The 19,377-nt window shown below is 50.6% G+C and overlaps 1 protein-coding gene across 9 annotated transcripts in view; it reads right to left on the bottom strand.

Annotated features, from left to right (window-relative positions):
- The window catches only part of SCN5A (sodium voltage-gated channel alpha subunit 5), an 83,345-nt gene extending 76,013 nt beyond the window's left edge, over positions 1-7,332 (bottom strand). For all 9 annotated transcript variants that reach the window (XM_049766365.1, XM_049766370.1, XM_049766366.1 and 6 more), the window contains exons 1-2: positions 7,060-7,332; positions 4,677-4,795 (exon numbers count right to left, since the gene is read on the bottom strand). In XM_049766365.1, the coding sequence (XP_049622322.1) occupies positions 4,677-4,795; positions 7,060-7,332 (392 nt within the window). The remainder of the gene's footprint in view (positions 1-4,676; positions 4,796-7,059) is intronic.
- Between the last annotated feature and the right edge of the window lie 12,045 nt (positions 7,333-19,377).

Below are 19,377 nucleotides of genomic sequence, written 5' to 3'. Positions count from 1 at the left end.
GAGGGCCATTTACACTGGGCCGCCCTGCCTGATCCTGTGGACCTGGCAAATGCTTCCTGGATTGGATGCCTGAGAATTCCTATCTGCCTCTGGTTCTGACTGTGGATAGTTGGGGAGATTTTCAGACAGACACAGAGGAGTCGTTGTCGTCGTCCTCCTACTCATGGTGAAACAGGGTTGCTGGGGCAGGGTGGAGGGTTAAAAAACCTCCTCTCTGGACATACCCCCTCTGAGTGGTGCAGTGATCCAACTCTCACAGGCTGCTTCATCCCCAAGGCTGGGCTGGACACAGAGAGGTGAGCTGAGCCCCACTTTATAGACAGAGGGACAAGTCAGGGAAGACAGCCCTCTGAATTCCTGCCAGTTATGGTCTTGGGATAGTGCTGGGAAATGGCAAAGTGGCCTGGCTAGATTTAGAATTTTCCAGAGCAGAAATGACTTCTAGTTTCTTCCTCTCTCTGCCACTTGATTGTCAAAACCCTGCCAGGCTCTCCTGGCCTTGAGGAATTTTTTTCCTACGAATGTCAGACATTATGTGAAAGTGTGTGTATCAATGTGTGTGAGTAGATGGAAGAATGTTCAGATTTGTATGTGTGTGTATGCGTGTATGTATGTAAGAATATGCAGGTAGATATATGGGTCCATGCGTGCATACAGTAGATGTATTAGTGTGTGTGAGCAAGTGTGTGCGTGAGTGTATATATGTGTGTATGCTTTAGTGATTTGCACAAACTCTCTTCAGCCTGATCTCAGCTTTCAGTCCACGTGACTGCCCAAAGCATCCTCAGGCCCCCTGTGGAGCCCAGCATGCCCTCAATTCCAGCAGGATGAGTCAAGTGTACTTTGGCCAGGGCATACCTGCAAGCTGATGATCGAGCTGGTACCCTGTGTGGGCAGAGGCAGAGGCCACCTCTCCAGACCCGAGCCCCACCAAACCTCTTCCATCCTGCGTGCCATTGTCCTGGAACACCCACCCAGGCTCCTGACTAAAACAAAAAAAAAAAAAAAAATGGCAGTAAGGGCTGCTTGTAAAACTGTGAGGGAATGCCTATGACCAGGACCACATGTCATTCAATCTTCAGGATGGGAAATCTACCCTAGAGAAGGGTAGGAGGATTATTTCCATCTATCCGTGTTATTAAGGAGCATAAGCATATGCACGCACACGCGCGCGCGCACACACACACACACACACATACACACACACACACAAGGTCTGATTGCCCATTTGAAGCTGTCAGAAAAATGTAGGAGGACTTCGTGGACAGATTCCACACACCCAGGAAGCAGGATGCTTTCTCCATGAAATATGAGACCCCTCTGTCTGTTGAATCTGGAATTCAATTGGTTTCATTTATTTAATTCTGCCAGGAACACATTCTAAAGGATTTTTAACAAAATAAAGTGGAAAATATTTCTACATGCCCACGTTTACTTTTTAGGCAATTTCCCAGGGCCATATTGCAAGTGTCTCCAAAGGCCTCGGGGATTTACAAGCTGTCTTTTTGCTGTGAAGCAAGGACTGCATGCCTACCTTCTAGGCCCCCAAGAAAGAACTGCATGCCTACCTTCTAGGCCCCCAAGAACTGCATGCCTACCCTCTCTATGCACCCCCCCCCCAGTCCTTTCCAAGAGGCCTAGCATAGATTTTGTATTCACGGAGGCTTAGATGTTTGAATGGACACAAAAATGTAAGCCAACAATGGGTCCTGGGTTTAGGTTTCATGAGATTAAAAAGTTCTAGAGATCTTTACATATGATGGTAATTAATACAAGCTAACACGACTCTCACAATTGATCAAGATGGTAAACCTTGTTCACGTGGGGCTTTTTTCGTTAGTTTACTGCACTAAAGAAAAACGAAGCCAAGTAAACATTGTAAATTCAAAATATGAAATATATGCATGAGAAAGGCAGAATGTTGGCTAAATGAGAACAGGCTTTCTTGGGGGGGTGATGAAAATGTTCTGAAATTCGGGGAGATGGTGTCTGACTTTCTAAATCTACAGAAAAAAATAAACCCCAAGAGATGTATATGTGAGAATGTTGACTGGTATGGCGTGTGGATTCTATATTTGTCAAGACAGAAAAGAGATGCATAGAGAACTCATAAAGCCCCAGGGCTGAAGATTGAGATTCGGGTCAGAAAGGGGCTAGATATTGTGCTTTTAAGTCTTAAACGGGAAACATCTGCCCAGAGGCAGCAGGGGTTCTCGGGCATTGATGGGGAGGCCTTGCTGACTTGTTAGTTTTTGGGGATCTGGGTGCCAGCCATCCCTTTAAGAGCTCACAAATGCCTCACAGTCAGAGACACTTGCTGTTAGTGGCAGGGCTCTGGGGTATAGACCCCCCACTGTGCAGAACTACTGCAGGTTGGAAGCATCTCCCCAGGCAATGAGTGTTAAAGCCGCAGCATCAGGACATAGCACAGGGCTGATGCCAATACACATCCCAGGGGTAGGAGCAGGGCAGCCGCTCTGGGGCACACATGCCCCCTTAGAATGATTCCTGCTGTAGAACAGCACCTCACAGTCCCAGAGCCACTGTCCCCCCAAGCCCTCCTGCCAGCCTGGAGTGTCCCATGCCCTCCTCCTCACTCCCTTCCTCCCCCATTTGCCTCCCTGGTTTCATCCGCCCTATGGCCCAGCTCAGGGCCCAGCAGGCACCTTGGAGCTGCTACGTGTCCCCAAGGTCTGCCATGGCTGCCAAACAGTGCTGCGTTGGCTAGAAACGCAGAGAAGAAGCCCCAGGCGGGATGTGGTGCATGCTTTCAGGGAGATGGTGCCCTTGGAGTACACCCTGGAGACAGGCTCCAAGCAAGCAGGAGCAGAAGTGGGAGCGGAGAGGAAGAAGGCCAACCATTCCTCCTCAGCCCATGCCTCTTTCTGGAATTACTGACCATCATCCGAAGGAGACTGTGGCACCCCTCAGGGGGCTAAACAGACTTCTGTCTCACTCAGTCTTGTCATGCCTGTTATTTTCTTCTTGTTTTGAGGCTACACCTGGCTCTGCACATAGGAATCACTCCTGGCAGGGCTTCAGAAAAACATATGTGATACTAGGGATTGAACTTGAGTTGGCCATGTGCAAGGCAAGTGCCTTGCTATATCTTTCCCTTATTGTAAGCTTTTTTTTTTTTTTTTTGGTTGCACCCAATGGTGCTCAGAAATCACTCCTGGTTCCTGGACAGGCTTGGGGGACCATAGGAGGTGACAGGTCTCAAATCTGTGGCCAACCACATGCAAAGCAAGTCCCCAACTCACTGTACTAACTCTCTGGCTCCTGCCAAAGGGTGCCCAACAAGGTGGCTGGGAGTTGAAGAAAGGAGAGGAGGTGCAGAAAAGATGACTCCTAATCGATGACACTGATGGGCTTTCTAGATGAAATGATTATCACTTGGTTGTAATTGCCAGATAAGATGCAATCAAAAGTGTCAGCTCACCTATTTAACAGAGTCTGCCCCCAGCATCTGCCCACCTTTGAGTGGCATGGGGGGCTGAGGACAGAAAGCACTAAGTCACTGCTGGCAGATACATGCCACAGCCTCATGCAAATGGCAGACTGTTGCTGTGACTCTACCCTCCCACAATTAACCCTAGGCACTGAGGTCTTGAGAAAGGAATTTGGGCCAAGCAGGAGTACCCCTCCTGCCTCTGCACAGGCAAAGGACCCAGAAGCCTTGGGTCTTCAGTAGAGGGTAGGTTCATCCACAGCTAAAGAGAGAGGGAACCAATCCATTCAATTAAGCCAGCCCATCACCCCCTCATCAGTCCACACACTGTAACATTCTTGAGCATGGCAGCATCAGCCTTGAACAGCTACAGGACAGTTGCCGAGGCTGCCACAAAACACACACGTGTCTTTCTACCTATGACATCTTCTGATGCTGGCCGCCAATGATCTTGAATCAGATCACCCCATCCTCACTCTGCTAGGATTCCAAGTGCTGTGGGCCAAATTCCTTTCTCAAGACCTCAGTGCCTAGGGTTAATTGTGGGAGGGTAGAGTCCCAACAACACTCTGCCACTGTGGCCTGATGTAACTGCACCAGCCAGAGTTCTTGACGATACCAAGACACAGCACACTGTGCCAACACCCCATCAGGCAAACGGAAAGACAGCAAGTGAGACCCGCCTGCTGTCCTCATTATTAGGGAGCACTTTGCCCCTGCTCAAGGTGTAGGCAAGTGGATGTGAAGGGCAGGGCAAGGGGCACAGTGTCAAGGGACATTCAGAGGCAGATTAGAGTTGAGGACACTGATTGACCATATTTCTTCTGGACATTTCTCCCCTAAAATACTGGAGCAGGATTTCTCAAAGTCTCTCAGGAGCACCCCTGGGATCTTGTTAAAATGAGACTGATTTAGTAGGTCTGGAGGCAGGATTCAAGAGTTCCACTTTGAGGGAAGAAGGGAGAGGGATCTCTGGTGATGTTGGGAAAAGGACTGAACACAAGGTTCCCACATGTCATGCACAAACTACAGCCCTTTAAACCATCTCCCCCATACGTCAAGAATCAACATGGCACCCACTTCCAGGCAAGAAGTCTACCACATGTCTGAGGACCAGTGAGGTCCCAACATCAAAATCCAATCATTCAGTGGTATACTCCATCTATCACCCTCTCCCCAATGTGGGGGCCTAGGTTCACGTGGCAGGGATGACCACAAAGGATATGAATGGACCAGAATCTTCACAGCTGCTCTCCTGATGGGGTGGAAAGGGCTGAGTACATACAAGGCATTGGTGGCACTGAACCGGAAGATGGTCTTGCCTTTGTTCAGCACAATGAAGGTCTGTGGGAGAGAGCTGCTTTAGGTTGGGATGACAGCCCCCAGACTCTTCAGGGGAGAGTTCTGTAGGGGTTAACAGGGAGGCTGGGAATGGGTGACTGCTGTCTCCGAACCCCAGAACTCTGGGAGGAAGGGGAGAGAGCCTGAGAGAGGGAAGGAAGCTGGACCCTGGTTAGGAGGGATGGGTCCAAGTTCAGGAAAATGTCAGATTGGATGGGATTTTATTGAGGTTCAGAATTTGAGTCCCAACAAGGATAGGCCTTTTTTTAGTCTTAGTCCTAGTATGGGAACATAACAAGCCAGGATTTTTTGGATGGCCATGTAGAGAACACCCCTTCTTCCCTGGTCAACCCTTTCAGAAAACCAGCACCTGGAGAGAGAGGGCCTGATAGAAAATAGAGAGGGCATGCAGAAACTGAGGAGCTGGAGAAGGGAAAAGGTGAGGCCCTCCCAGAGACCATGTCTCCTGGAATCCAAGCAGCTGATACATGTCTACTTCAGTGATGACTGATTGTCTCCCTGATTGTCTCATGAGTCACTCCAAGGGGACCCTGACCCCAAGTTCCCAGGACAGTATCCATATAGTACTGTGGGACAGGACTGGAGGCTGAGCTGCACACATTACCAGTGTGAATTGGAGTCAGGTGTGCTGACCATTGCCAACTTCTGGCACAGACATGACCAAAGACCCTGGCTCTGGGGCCCTGAGGGTCCATTCTCGGTTTAATGAGCTGACCAAATCAGGATTTGGTCAGTTAAGATTTCTGTGGTGGGACTGGTGTTCCTATGGGAAGGTGGGCAGTGTGGTCAGGGGTCAGTGAGAGAGATGTACATTTAGAGTCCACCTCTACCTGAGCCACAGATTATGTATTGTAGGTCAAGGGAACCGGAGAGGATCCATGATCCTTTGAAGGTTTCACTCCACCAGTAACCCAAACCCCATCCAATCCTGCCCCATCCTGCCCAGTCTCTGCTCTAACAAACTCCAACCTCATTGTCCCTGAAACCTGCCTTGCATCTATCCCCGATTCTTTTTGTTTCATAAGGTGCTGGAGGGCCCAGAGTCACTCCTAGTGATGCCCAGGGGTTAGTGCTAGGGGTTACTAGAGCTATATTCCATATTGACAGGGAACCAACTTGGGGTGTCTCACATTCCAGGTATTTGCTCACCCCTTGAGCTATCTCCCTAATCCTCTAACCCTAATTCTTTTGGGTGGCAACTCTCAAAGGTATCAGGAACCATATGGTGTCTGCGATGGGGCCCTAGAGTTTCCACATGTAAATCCTGCACTCTAGTCTCTGATCCATCTCCCCAGCCCATCCAACTCTTCTGTTATGCCCAGCTCTGATCAGCCATAACTGACCTGCACACCCACCCTGGCTGATCTCAACTTCCTGCTGGATTCTGACACCCCGCTCCCTACGGTTCCAGACTTCCACCTGGACCTTCCCAAATCCTGGCAACTTTGGGAAGCAAGATCTGTCCCAGCGCTGGTCCCCCACCTGTGCACAGAGGCTGGGGGACTCTTCCTCACCTGCACACATGCAGGTGTGGACATGCAGCCCAGGTAGCTTCTCACATCTCTAAGCCCACGGATGCACATGTATGGGCCACCTGAATAACCAGGTGCACCACACTTGCTCCCACTCACTCATTTCCTTGACCCTGATGGTGGCAAAGTGGGCCCTATGGGAAGGGCTCCTGTCCATGTGGAACCCATGTTCTGCAAGTCGGGAGTCCCATCATGTGGGCAGGGGGTTGAAGGACAGGCCTCGGCTGGCACCCTGTATGTGGAGACCGGGGGAAACACATGCCCTGGGCAGGAGGCAGGAGGAATTGCGATGCCACTGCTCTGTGACAAGAACCAGGGTCTGGGTGGGCAGATCAGCTCTTGCCCATCCTGACCATTTGGCTGCTCTTCCCACTATTCGTTCTCAGACTCATGCACTCATCAACCCAGGTGGGGTGACTCCGCTGCCCCCAAGAGGGGATTCCCCCACCTAGCAGGGGAGGGTTCTGAGGCTGGTTCTGAGGTGGGCAGCTCCCCTCCCTGCTTCCCTCTGCCCAAACCATCGCCTGCAGCGCAGCATGGCCTTTTCCTCTGGAACTCCCAAATGAAGGTGACTGGAATACAGATCGCCAATGACTCACCCCCATCCCAGGGGAGTGCCCCCCACAGAACCCCATATGGAGGCCTGCCCTCTCCTGCCTACTCATTTGATGGGATGGGGAGGTGTGTGGGTGGGTGGTGGTGGGCAGCCGTCACCTTTTGGGTGCTGTAGAAGGGGTCCAGGTCCTCCAGAGGCTCCCCAATGAGCTCTCGGGGTGGGTTGCCATAGAGATCCGGCAGCTTTTTGGAGGCCTGCAGGTCCAGCTGGGGCCGAGGAGCCTCCTCCTCCGGCAGCGCGTCACGGCTCTCCTGCAGGGTGGCCAAGCCACCGGCCTGCTTCTCGGCCACGCGCTTTTCGATGGCCGCCAGGGACTCCCGGGTGAACCTGCGGAAGCTGCTGGTGCCCCGGGGTAGTAGGAGATGCGCCATTTTCTCATCCTGCTTCCAGGGCACAGGTTGGCCTTACTCTGCCTGCAGGGAAGGAAAGAGAGGTGAGGGCCTGGTGTGAGCTGGTGAGAACTGTGAGGCTAGTGTGGGCCTAACCAGGGAGGTGGTGGGGAAAAGGCATGTTTGCAAAGATGCATGTGGACCCCAGGATCCCACTTTCTGCCCTGTTGACCTTGCGTTTGTTGGTTTCAGGGTTACATATGGAGCTCACTCACTCCTTCCTTCTCATGCCAATAAGGCAAACTTGAACAGTGCTATCCTTATACCCCCCCTCAACACAACTCACCCTGTCCTCCACCCCTCAAAGATTCCTTTTCCTTTCCTCACATGACAACTGTACAGACACCACAACCCAACGACCAGGTATCCGGCATGAGGCCAGGGTCTAGCCTGTCACCTTCCAAACTACAACCCAGTCAGGGCTGGTGTCCTAGGAGCACACGATAGGACAGTAAAAAAGATGAAAATGGGGGTGTGGACACTCGAAGTTCCAACTGCTGTTCCTCCACCAAGCACCATCCCTGCCCACGTTGGCAAGATAAAGGGCTGTCAGTGTTAGTGCTTACACTGGGCTGCTTTCCCCCAAAGCGTCAGAGGCAAGAATGATTTGGGGAATAGAGGTGCCCACATCTGGAAACTCACAGGCCACCGATGGAAAGAGATATAGGTAAATCCTGGGGGGTTTGGAAATAGTTGGGGAGCGACTCTGGAGCTGCCATCTAGGTACAGAGGGGCTTGCTGAGAAGATCTCAAAGAATGACCCCAGCATCAAGGCACCTCCCCAAGGTGGGCAATGCAGAAAGCCTCTCCCCCAGCTCCATTCATGCCCTTTCTCTTCCCCACAAATTTCCACACACCAGCGCTGACTCCGATCATCAGGGGAACTGAAAAAGGGGATCTCCTGGGATTGATTACTGGGATTGATCTGTTTCTACCTCACTCAGTCTATGCCTTGTTACTCATTGGTTGGAAATATCTTGGAATGTAGCACCTTAGATTGGTCCCACCTCCAGGTGTGGTCATTATTCCCTCAGATTAAATACTTGGATTGGGAGGAAGTCATTCTCTTGAATTTCTGGACCTCCATGGAGCTGGCTACTTCTTAGAAGCTAAGGGCAAATGTGGGGAACTTCTAAAAATCTGTCTGTCTGTCTGTCTGACTGCCATTTTCTTTCAGACCCTCGTCTCTCCAGTCTTCTGGTTTTTGAACGCGAGGACTTTATTCAGTAGAATTTCCCATGGACCGGGCTTTCCAGTCAAGATGTCCACAGGAGATGTCCAGCGACCTCCACCCATCCCTGATCTGGAGGGAACATGCCTATGTCTGCCTATGACAGGGAGGCTGAAGAATGTGCTCTGGCTGTGCCACCAAAACAGGATGTGGGGTGCATGGCTCCAGGCTGAGACAGCCCCGGGGGGCAGGGACAGCAGCGACCACATCAAACTCGGGAATGGCCGGCACCGGCTCAAGAGGGCAGGGGACACCTGTTGGGGATGTTTGCCAGGGCTGAATCCCTTCCGGTCAGCCGCCCAGCCAGCGAGGACTGAATTTGATGCTTGTGAAGTCTGTCACCCCTGACCTCCTGGGGCCACAGCAGTAGTCCCTGATATACAAGCCAAGACCTGCCACAGGCACCGGTTTCCTGCATCGAGAATGACCTGCCTTGTAGCAGGCATCTGGCCAAGTGACAGGTAAACACAGTGCAAACACAACACCTCCACCAGGCCTCCAAAGGGCGCTTGTCCCCTGGGGAAATAGCCTGGAATGCAAAGAGGAGGCTGCGAAAGAGAGGTCCCAAGTTTCGGGAATCTCCTCCTCAGTGGGGTGGTGGGTCTTGCTCTCCTTTCCCGCAAGGCGAATGGAAGCAATGTCTGTTAAAAATAGCAGGTGAGGGAGTAGGTCATGGGTTCCAAAGAGTCAGTCCCAGTCTGCCATCGGAACAAAGAGTCAGTCGCCTCTGCAGTGTTTCTCACCAACCAGAGAAGGGGGATTTCTTTCTCTTAAGTTGGAGGGATATTGAGTGATTTTAAAGTTCCTTCTTTGTGATTTTATTCATTACTTAAATTATTTATGATATTCTATTCTTATTTTTTACAAAGAAATAAAGTAATTATTCTTTTTTTTATTAAGAGGTGAAGAAAAGGGGCTGGAGAGATAGCATGGAGGTAAAGCGTTTGCCTTTCATGCAAGAGGTCATCGGTTCGAATCCCAGCGTCCCATATGGTCCCCTGTGCCTGCCAGGAGCAATTTCTGAGCATGGAGCCAGGAGTTGTAACCCCTGAGCACTGCCGGGTGTGACCCAAAAACCACAAAAAAAAAAAAAAAAAGAGGTGAAGAAAAGTCTGGATGACAACAACAGCTCTAGGCAGGCACTTCTCCCTTTCTGCCGTCTTCTCCATCGACAGACAATGGTTTGAAGTTCCAAATCAGAAGTCTCCTCTTGGGCTTGGAGTTGCTGACTAAAAATAGTGTTCTTTGTCTCTCTTTCCCCATTGTGTCCGCACTCCTGGGAGGGTTCTAGAGATTTAGACATGACCGGGGCCCTGCAGAGGCTCTAGAGGCTGAGGAGTGAATGTGTAGGAGTCTGTCGGTGTGTGCTGCACCTGTGTGTGTGTGTGTGTATCTATAGGCGCATGACGCCTGTGTGCACAGGTAAGGGCGTGGTACTCCTGTGTGGACGTGTCCTGTGCATCTGCACGCGCACATTTGAAGGTGCAGAGGCACCTACCTGCGTTTGCATCTGTTCACTTCAAAGATGCTTTTAGTGAAATCAACTCTATGAGCATTTTGAAGAGCATATGCTGGAGAGTCCAGATGGACAGAATTCTACACATTCAACACACCTGGCAACCAGTACCCAGCTGGAGCAGTTGTACCCAGTCCCTTTGACCTGGGTGTTCCTGGGTTCCTCTTTCGTACCTATAGTAACCCACTTTCTGGTGGCTAGAGCCGTGAGGAGCTTTGCTTCTCTAACTTGTTTCAATGCTGCCACACAGCTCTTGGACCAATGGTGAGAGAACAGGTGTGTGGGGGTGAGCCTAGGGGGTCGGGGGAATTGACGACTCATTCTCTTTAGCTTCTGGTAGCAATGAGCCTTTACTTCAGTCCCCAGTGCAGCCAAAGATGGAATCATTACCAATGACTGGTAGAAAGTGCCTGGATTGAGGCTGGAAGGACAGCACAGTGGGTAGGGTGCTTGCTTGCTTGCCTTGCACAGCATCAACCCAGGTTTGATCCTTCGCATCCCATATGGACCCCAAGCACCTCTAGGAATAATTCCTGAATGCAGATCCAGAAGTAACCCCTGAGCATTGCTAGTGGTCCCAAAACAAAACAAAGGAAGGAAGGAAGGAAGGAAGGAAAGAAGGAAGGAAGGAAAAGAGGGAGGGAGGGGGAAGAGAGGAAGAAAAGGAGGGAAGGGGGAAGGGAAGAAGTAAGTAAGCAAGTAAGGAAAGGAGGGAAAGAGGGAAGAAGGAAGGAAGGAAGGAAGGAAGGAGGAGAAGGAAGGAAGGATGGAAGAAAGGAAGGGAGGAAGGAAGGAAAGGAAGAAGGGAGGAAGGGAGGAAGAGAGGAAGGGTGAAAGGAAGGGAGGAAGAAAGGAAGGAAGAAGGAAAGAAAGGAGGAAGGGAGGAAGGAAGGGAGGAAGGGCAAAAGGAAGGGAAGAAGGAAGGGAGGAAAGAAGGAAGGGAAGAAGAAGGAAGGAAGAGAAAATTAATGGCCTAATCACTAATATCCTGTCCCTGGCTTGGACCAGAAGGTATTGCAGGTGTGAAATGCTGAAATGCTCACAGATGCTATTCAGAATCTTAGAACTTGCCAGATCCACTGCAAGAACCTCTTTATCGCTTGCAGCGAGTCATTAAAGAAGCCTCTTTCATAGCAAAGGGTTCTGGGGGCTGGGGAGGGAGTTATCCCAGAACCCCCGGAGCTCCCTGGTTTCGGGCACCAGATTACAGGTGAAGCGCCCAGCTCCCCAGCAGCCTCAGGTTCCAAAGTAAACCAGCCAGGGGCAGCCTTTGTCCCTGGGTGCCCTGGGCGCTTATGTGGGGGTAGTGAGGGAGCAGCGCTGGCTTTTCCCTTGTTCTGCTCTCAGCACCTGGCCCTGCCCTGCCCTGCCCTCAGCAGCTCGGGCCCACGCCCTGACTCGGCCCCACTGGCTGAGTGGGGGCTGTCCGTTTCCTGGTGGTGCCAGGGGAAAGAGAGGGGTTCAGGGTAGGTCTGAGGAACGCCCTGGGTTCAGGCCTAGCAGCTTGCTCTGCTCTAAATTAGACCCCACCTTTTTTTGGGCCAAGCTGCCACTATGAGGAGAGGAGAGAGGAGATGAGAGGGGGAAGGGCCTGTCTGCAGTTTACAGAGAGGCTGAAAGAAGGCCAATTCGCCCCAAGACTACAACTACTCAGCTCTGTACCTCTCTCCTCTTAACCAAGACAGCTCCTTCACCAGCTCCCACCAAGGCTGCCTCTAGGGTAGAAGATGGGACTACTCCTTTTTGGGTGAATGCCCAATATTTCGGGCTTTGCAAGTGCTCTAGAGACCCCCAATTCATCCAATTCTAAGTCCCACTGCTGGTTCCCAAAAAACTTTTTTTTTTTTTTTACTAAGTTCTGCTGGCCAGTGCAAGATTGTGGGTGTCAACTGTGAACCCTCCTTTCTGAATTTTTCCCCCTGATTTGCTTTTCTGGGACACTGGCCACACCCCTTCCACACTGGGCCTCTATGGTACCACAGGCCTGGGGAAGGTTTCCTTGCTCAGTGGGGACCCTAAGGTACCCCTGGCATCCTCCTCCTTCCTCCAGCCCTACAGGGGCACCCCACTCCCTGGCACAGGCATTCTCCCACCCTTCCCTAGCACTTCAGCACTCACTTCATGGTGTCTCCCCTTATGCACCTGACCCTCACTGGAACCCCTTCTCTCTCCACCTATACATTCTTCTCTCTGACCACCCACCCAGCTCATCCTCCCTTGCTGTTCTGACACTCGATATGGAGATGTGCCAGAGGAAAAGTGGGTCTAGTCACCAAAGTTTAGGAAAGCCTCTTTTTAAGAAAGATTCCCCCAACCCAGTTCTTTGGCCTGTGTGTCCTGCCAGATGCCATGCAGGGAGAAATTTTTTTTTCTTCTTTTTTTGGGTTTTGGGCCACACCCAGCGGTGCTCAGGGGTTACTCCTGGCTGTCTGCTCATAAATAGCTCCTGGCAGGCACGGAGAACCATATGGGACACCGGGATTCGAACCAACCACCTTTGGTCCTGGATCGGCTGCTTGCAAGGCAAACGCCACTGTGCTATCTCTCCGGGCCCTCAGGGAGAAATTTTGACTGTACCCCAGCTGCATTGATTTTTTTAGGTTTTCTTTTTTTCTTTTTTTTGAGCCACACTCGGCAGTGCTCAGGGGTTACTCCCGGCTTTGCACTCAGAAACTGCTCCTGGCAGGCTCAGGGATGCCTGGAATTGAACTTGGGTCTGTCTTGGGTCAGTTGCATGCAAGGCAAATGCCCTACCGCTGCCTGTGCTGTTGCTTTGGCCCCTTGAAGGTTTTCTTGAGCGAACATGCTGGGCACACGGCATATGTTTTATCAGTCGGCGAGATGCCCTAACATGGACCACAATTCACCGGTCGCGCAGCCTGCAGCTGCATGGAATGAAAGGTGGGACAGACATTCAGTCCCCAAGATTTGTAGCTTTAAAATTGCTTTCTGGAGATCCTTCACACCAGGCAGCCCAGTCCCTTTGGGGAACCCCTCCTGATGCTTTTAAGGTAGGTTCTCTTCAGGCTGGCTGGCATTTTCGTCGCCTAGGAGTCAGAGCTTTGGAACACAGCATGCAAAGAATATCCTTTGCCATGTAAATTTATGCAAAACGCTCTGGGAAAGTGGTTCCCGGGCTTCGGAGAAAACCTAGGTGAGTTTCCTCTCTCCAGGAGGGCTGAAGTGACCTCAGCTGGGACACCGCCTTGCCTCCCACTGTTCCTGTCCTCAAGTAGGTGGAAGCAGGTCTGGGTGCCTTTGGCACAGAGGCTCTGTTGGACCCATGGGTAGAGGGGCAGGCAGTGAACAACTAGATCCCTTTTTAAAAAAAAAAATTGTAGATCATGGGGCCTGAGAGATAGCATGGAGATAAGGCATTTGCCTTGCATGCAGAAGGTTGGTGGTTCGAATCCCGGCAACCCATATGGTTCCCCAAGCCTGCCATGAGTTGCCCCTGAGCACTGCTGGGTGTGACCCAAGAACCAAAAAAAAAAAGTAATCATTGAATTTCAGTCATACAATGTTCCAACATCCATTCCTTCACCCCTTCACCAGAGTTCGTTCCTGCCACCAATTTCCCCTGAGTATTCATCGAGTATTCATATCACTTAACTTTCAGTTCCCAGTTCTTGTCCAGAGTAATCATTTTGAACTATTATGGCCACAGTAGTTTCTTCTCTGTCTGAACTGCACTCTGCCCGCCCATAGCATTTCTGTTGTCTTTGGGTGTTATTCTCATTCTATGGTGTTTTGAAATATTCTATAGTGTTTTTTTTTTTAAATATCCTACAGGTGAGAATGATTTTTCCTGTGTCTGTCATTCTCTTTCTGATTCACTTCACTCATAAGTACTCTTGAAATGAAGGAGGAGCCAATAAAACTAGTTTCCACCTCCCCTAGATAATTCCCTTTTTCCTTTCTTTCTTTGTGTTTGTTTGTTTGGGGGCCACACCTGTCAGTGCTCAGGGGTTAATCCTAGCTCTGCGCTCAGAAATTACTCCTGAGTGATAATATTTTATCCTGGGGTCAAACCTGGGTCTGCTGTGTGCAAGGCAAACACCTTACCCACTGTGCTATTGCTCCAGTCTCCAAGTTCACTTTATTCTTGAGTCAGTCTGTGAGCATTTGACTGGCTCCCCCCCCCCCCCCCCCCCCCCGCACATAGTCTGGCCCAATGAGAGTCAAGTCAACCAAAGCACTTTTCTTCCCAGTACCATGCTGAATCTCAAGCCAACAGGTGCTTTTGAAGAAAAGAGGAAAAGTCAAGAGAGTAAAACTTCAGTCAGCCTCATTGAACTGGGCCATGAGAAAGTGTCCCAGACCGGAGAAGCACATCCAGTGTCCTGTGTTACCTCCTGCCTAGTTCCTTGTAGGACAGTGGGCATGGGTGGACTGAGGCTTAGGACTGAGACAATATATTTGAATCTGGGGACTGGCTTCTTCATTGGCTCTATGTTTCGTGGATGTCACTGGATGCTTCTTTTCCTTCACTTTTCCATCTGTCAAATGGGGCCACAGGACTGTTTGGAGGGAGTTTATGGCACATTAAATATGTACCTAGTCACCTTACAGGCAGCAGGCACTGCTGCCATTGTTTCCCTCTGCACAACTCTAGCTCAGGGATCCCTTCTCTGGTATCCCTTCTTAGTGCAAGATACCAGCCTTCCTAGTAGCCCTCCTTGGTGCAAGGAGACAGAGCAAGCATTTCCTCTGCTCCCTTAACTGGGAGGTTGGAGCAGCATGACAGTAATGTCTTCTGATCATGATGTGCCCTACTCCACCCTCTGTGGGTCCCCTGATGGCATCCTGGAAGGGTGGTGATTACAGTCTCTGCTTTCCAGGTGGGAGATTCGACACCTAGAGGGTGAGCAAGTCCACCCAGGAGGGTTAAGTCCTGCGCTACAGTACCACCCATCTTTGAGGGGTAGAGAGCAGGGTGGAAGGGGCAGGACCTATCTGCATCTACTCACCAGGCTACATACCTTGGAGCCTCAATCCTAAGCTGAATTGGCCTTGTCACCTTCCTCCTCCTAGGCTGGGGTTCCCCCTGTGTAAGCTGGGGCTGCCCTGTTCAATGGGACAGCCATTCCACACACATGGCCAGTGACACTTGGAATGTGGTTTGCGCCAATGTAGACATGGGCAGTTATGAAACTCACATGGATTCTCAAGGCTCAGTATATGAATTACAATGATTTCACTATGAGCTTCTAAAATCTTGGAGTTTCTTTATGCTTTCTGGATCACATCGAGCATGGATCAGGTTTACTTCTGATTCTATACTTAGGGATCACTTCTGGAGATGTCTGGGGGACCATCTAGGGTCCTGAGGAATCTAACCCAGGTGGCCCATGAGCAAGGCAAGCTACCTACTATACTACTGCTCCAGCCCTCAAACCTCTAAAATCTTGATTATAATTTAAATATGTAATAATTTGGCTATTGGTGATTACAGAAAATGTTAGAATTACCATATTTTCCGGCGTATAAGACGACTTTTGAAACAAAAAAAAAAGTCAACCGAAAATCGGGGGTCGTCTTATACGCCGAGTATATCCCGAATAAACGAAACAAACAAACAAACAAAATCAGGCTGCAGAGTTTCCAAATCTCTTTCTTGGGGGCTCCCAAACAGTACTCAGGAGATCTGGGGGCCACTTCTGGCAAAACCCAGCTAACCATGTTGGTGGTTCAGTGCTAGGGTCCGAGGATGGGGTGTTGTTTGGTTCATGTAGTGAGGGAGATTAACTGACGCCATCAGGGAATTGCCAGAAAAGGTGCCTATGATAAGGGACCAATCACTGCCAAGCTGCTCGGACCGCCTCTCTGACTCAGCCAATCCAAGCAGGCTTTTTTTTTTTTTTTTTTTTTTTTTTTGGTTTTTGGGCCACACCCGGCGTTGCTCAGGGGTTACTTCTGGCTATCTGCTCAGAAATAGCTCCTGGCAGGCGCGGGGGACCATATGGGACACCGGGATTCGAACCAACCACCTTTGGTCCTAGATTGGCTGCTTGCAAGGCAAACACCGCTGTGCTATCTCTCCGGGCCCCAAGCAGGCTTTTGAGGCATGCCAATTAGACAATGTTCTGGACCTGGATCTACACTGTCAAAAGCCTGCTCACATGGGTCAGAGTCAGAGAGGAAGTCTATGACAGTATAACCTTTGGACCTTTGTTTGTTGTGATTGGCTCACTGTGGTACATATAATTGTCTGAAACAGCGAATATAGGCCTAAACCCATGTTTTAACTGCAAAATGAGGGGGTCGTCTTATACGCCCAGTCGTCTTATACGCCGCCGCCAATATGGTAATTTCAGCAGCTTCATTTTTGCTTCTTCAAATCTGGCCACCAGGAAATTTACAATTACATGTGTTGCATTTGTAGCATGACATAGCTCTGCTCGCTCTACCTGCTTTGGGGCTAGGCCTTAGGGGAACCTGGAGTGGGGGCAGGGTAGGGTCAGGTACAGGAAATGGGTTGGGGGGAGGGAATTGGGGAGTGAGGACGAAGCCCGGATGAAGGTGAACTGTGCTCAGTGGACCAGAGTACAGCCCATCAGGGCCAGCCTGGTTTTTGGTAGTGGCTGTGGGTGGTGGTGGAGGAAGCAGCCACAGGTTGGGAGGCTGTGGAGGAAGTGGGGAGAAGGAGGGGCCAACTGCATGTTTCGGGCTGGCCCTCCAGCCCAAGCAATTATCAGGGAGTCCAGGCTCTCCCAGGGTAACCACTTGGACAAAGGCTCCCTAGGGGCAGCAGCTGGTGTGGTGGTGGCCTGGCTGTCAGGGCCTTGCTCCCAGATCAAAGGCACATAGGCAGGCCCTCTGTACAGGGCCCCAGCTAACAGGCTTCCCAGGGCACCGCTCGGAGGCAGCCCAGGCATTAACCCTATCCTATCTGATCTTGGTGGACACTGGGGGTGCCCGAATGGCAACGAGGACATTCTCTGGGGGGCACCCTCCCTCAGCAATCTGAGGAAACACGCGCCCACCCCGCACCCACTGCTAAATCCAAGCCAAAGCTGCTGATGGGGATGTCCTCATTTACATTCATTTGCATCTCATTTATTCCACCACTCAGGCTGTCGCCCAGGATTCAGATAACAGGAAAACTCCACCCTGGGCTAAGCTGTAGTGATTCCTCTGGCAGGGATGCTGGGTCCAAGAAGGCAAGTTGAGTAGGAGCAGAGGGAGAGCTGTGAAGGGGCATCTTAGAGTCTGAGTCCTAGATTGAGCCCAGACTCTGTGTGTGTCCTCCTGTGCCACGCCAGAGTCGAGGTTGGCTGGTTCTGGAGCCATTCCGCAGCATTCTGGTGCCAGGCCTGGAGATTGCAATATTATGGCCACCTTCACTAGGAACATGGCTCCCTCTTATCCCTCAAATCTGAGTCTTCCCTGCCACCTCCTTTACTGTCCATGCATAGGGGAGTTATAGTGTGCTGAGGGGTCCTGAGCTGCCAGATAAAACAAGTGGGGTCCACAAGCGGGACCTGAATGCTGGAATAACACAGACCAGACAATCTGAATGCCTGTCCCAGGGCCCTTCTGTTCTAGACCTGGACCACCAATACCTAGAGTCACACATCAGGACAGAGAAGTCAGAAAGCCATCCCTGCCTCAAGGGACAGCAAGATGTACCCTAAGTCTCTCTAGCCTAGTTTCTCCCAGCTCATTCAGATCAATGCTGGCCAGAAAAAAAGACTGCAGGGAACCTACCACTGATGCTATGGCATCTATGGGGCACCTACTGTGTGCCCTGAGGACAGAGCCATCCTCCCAGAGAAGTCCTAGAGAAAGAAGGAGGCCTTTACCACCACCTCGCTTCTTAAATTGAGGGTCACCACCCCTTGTGGGGCCATGTGACACATCTTAGTTTTTTTGTTGTTGTTTGTTTGTTTTGTTTTGTTCTTGGGCCACACCTGGTGACATGTAGGGTTATTCCTAGCTATGCTCTCAGAAATCGCTCCTGGCTTGGGGGATCATATGGGACAATGGGAACTGAATTGCGGTCTGTCCTAGGTTAGTGCATGCAAGGCAGAAACCCTACCACTGCACCACCGTTTTGGCCCCATACCTTAGTTTTAATTTTGGAGGGTCTTGAGGCCACGCACAGTAGTGCCAAAAGGCCATTACTCCCAGTTCAGTGTTTAGAGTCACTCTTGGTAGTGCTGGGGGATCCTGTGATGTTGGGGATCAAACTTGGACTTCCAATTGCAGGTGCTCCAGCACAGTGAGCTATCTCTCCTGCCCTCATGGGACTTTATTTTATATTTTTCATTTTGGGTCACACTTGGTGATTTTTGGAACTACTTCTGGCTCTGTACTCAAGGGTCATTCCCAATGGTGCCCGGGATACCAAATAGGGTGGCAAATTGAACCCTGGTTGGCCGCATGCAAGGCTAGCTCCCTACCTGCTATATTGTCATAGCCTCTCTCTCTCATGAAACTTTAAATCAACTTGTTTTACAATAAAATTCTTGTTGCTTATCAATACATGTTTTATTTGTAGGCCTATTTCAGACATCTAAAGGCCTAGAATTGCATACAAATTTCTTTTTTTTTTTTTTTTTTTTTTTTTTTGGTTTTTGGGCCACACCCGGTAACGCTCAGGGGTTACTCCTGGCTATGCGCTCAGAAGTTGCTCCTGGCTTGGGGGACCATATGGGACGCCGGGGGATCGAACCGCGGTCCGTCCTAGGCTAGCGCAGGTAAGGCAGGCACCTTACCTCCAGCGCCACCGCCCGGCCCCACATACAAATTTCTTGAGTGAGGCCAGAGAGATAGGACAGGAAATGAAGTGCTTTCTTTGAATATGACCAACTCCAGTTTGATCCCCTGAATGGAGACCCCTGAATGGAGAGCCAAGAGTGAGTAAGCCCTGAGCATTTTACACACACACACACACACACACACACACACACACACACACACACACACACACACATACACACACACACACACACACACTCACTGAGTGGAAAAAGTTTAAGAAGCTTTGGAAGGTTGAGATCGTTGGAGGCAGATAAACTCAGACACCAATATTCAAAATCCACACCAGAGACAGTTTAGCAGGTGAGGCACTCACCTTGCCCACAGCTGACCCAGGTTAAGTGCCCAGTACCCCAGATGTTCCCCCCTTCACTGAATAATACCTGAGCAGAAAACCAGGAATAAGCCCTGAGTAACTCCAAGTGTGAGTTCCTGACCCCTGATGACTCCTACAACCGAAAAGATTGATGCACCAGAGTCCCAGGAGTAGCCGAATATGCAGCCCCTGCTTCTAAAC

This window comes from Suncus etruscus, chromosome 20 (genome assembly GCF_024139225.1).
Source record: "Suncus etruscus isolate mSunEtr1 chromosome 20, mSunEtr1.pri.cur, whole genome shotgun sequence".
Taxonomy (NCBI): domain Eukaryota; kingdom Metazoa; phylum Chordata; class Mammalia; order Eulipotyphla; family Soricidae; genus Suncus; species Suncus etruscus.
Note: the sequence above shows the minus strand (reverse complement) of the source record. Positions and strands in the feature narration are given on the sequence as shown.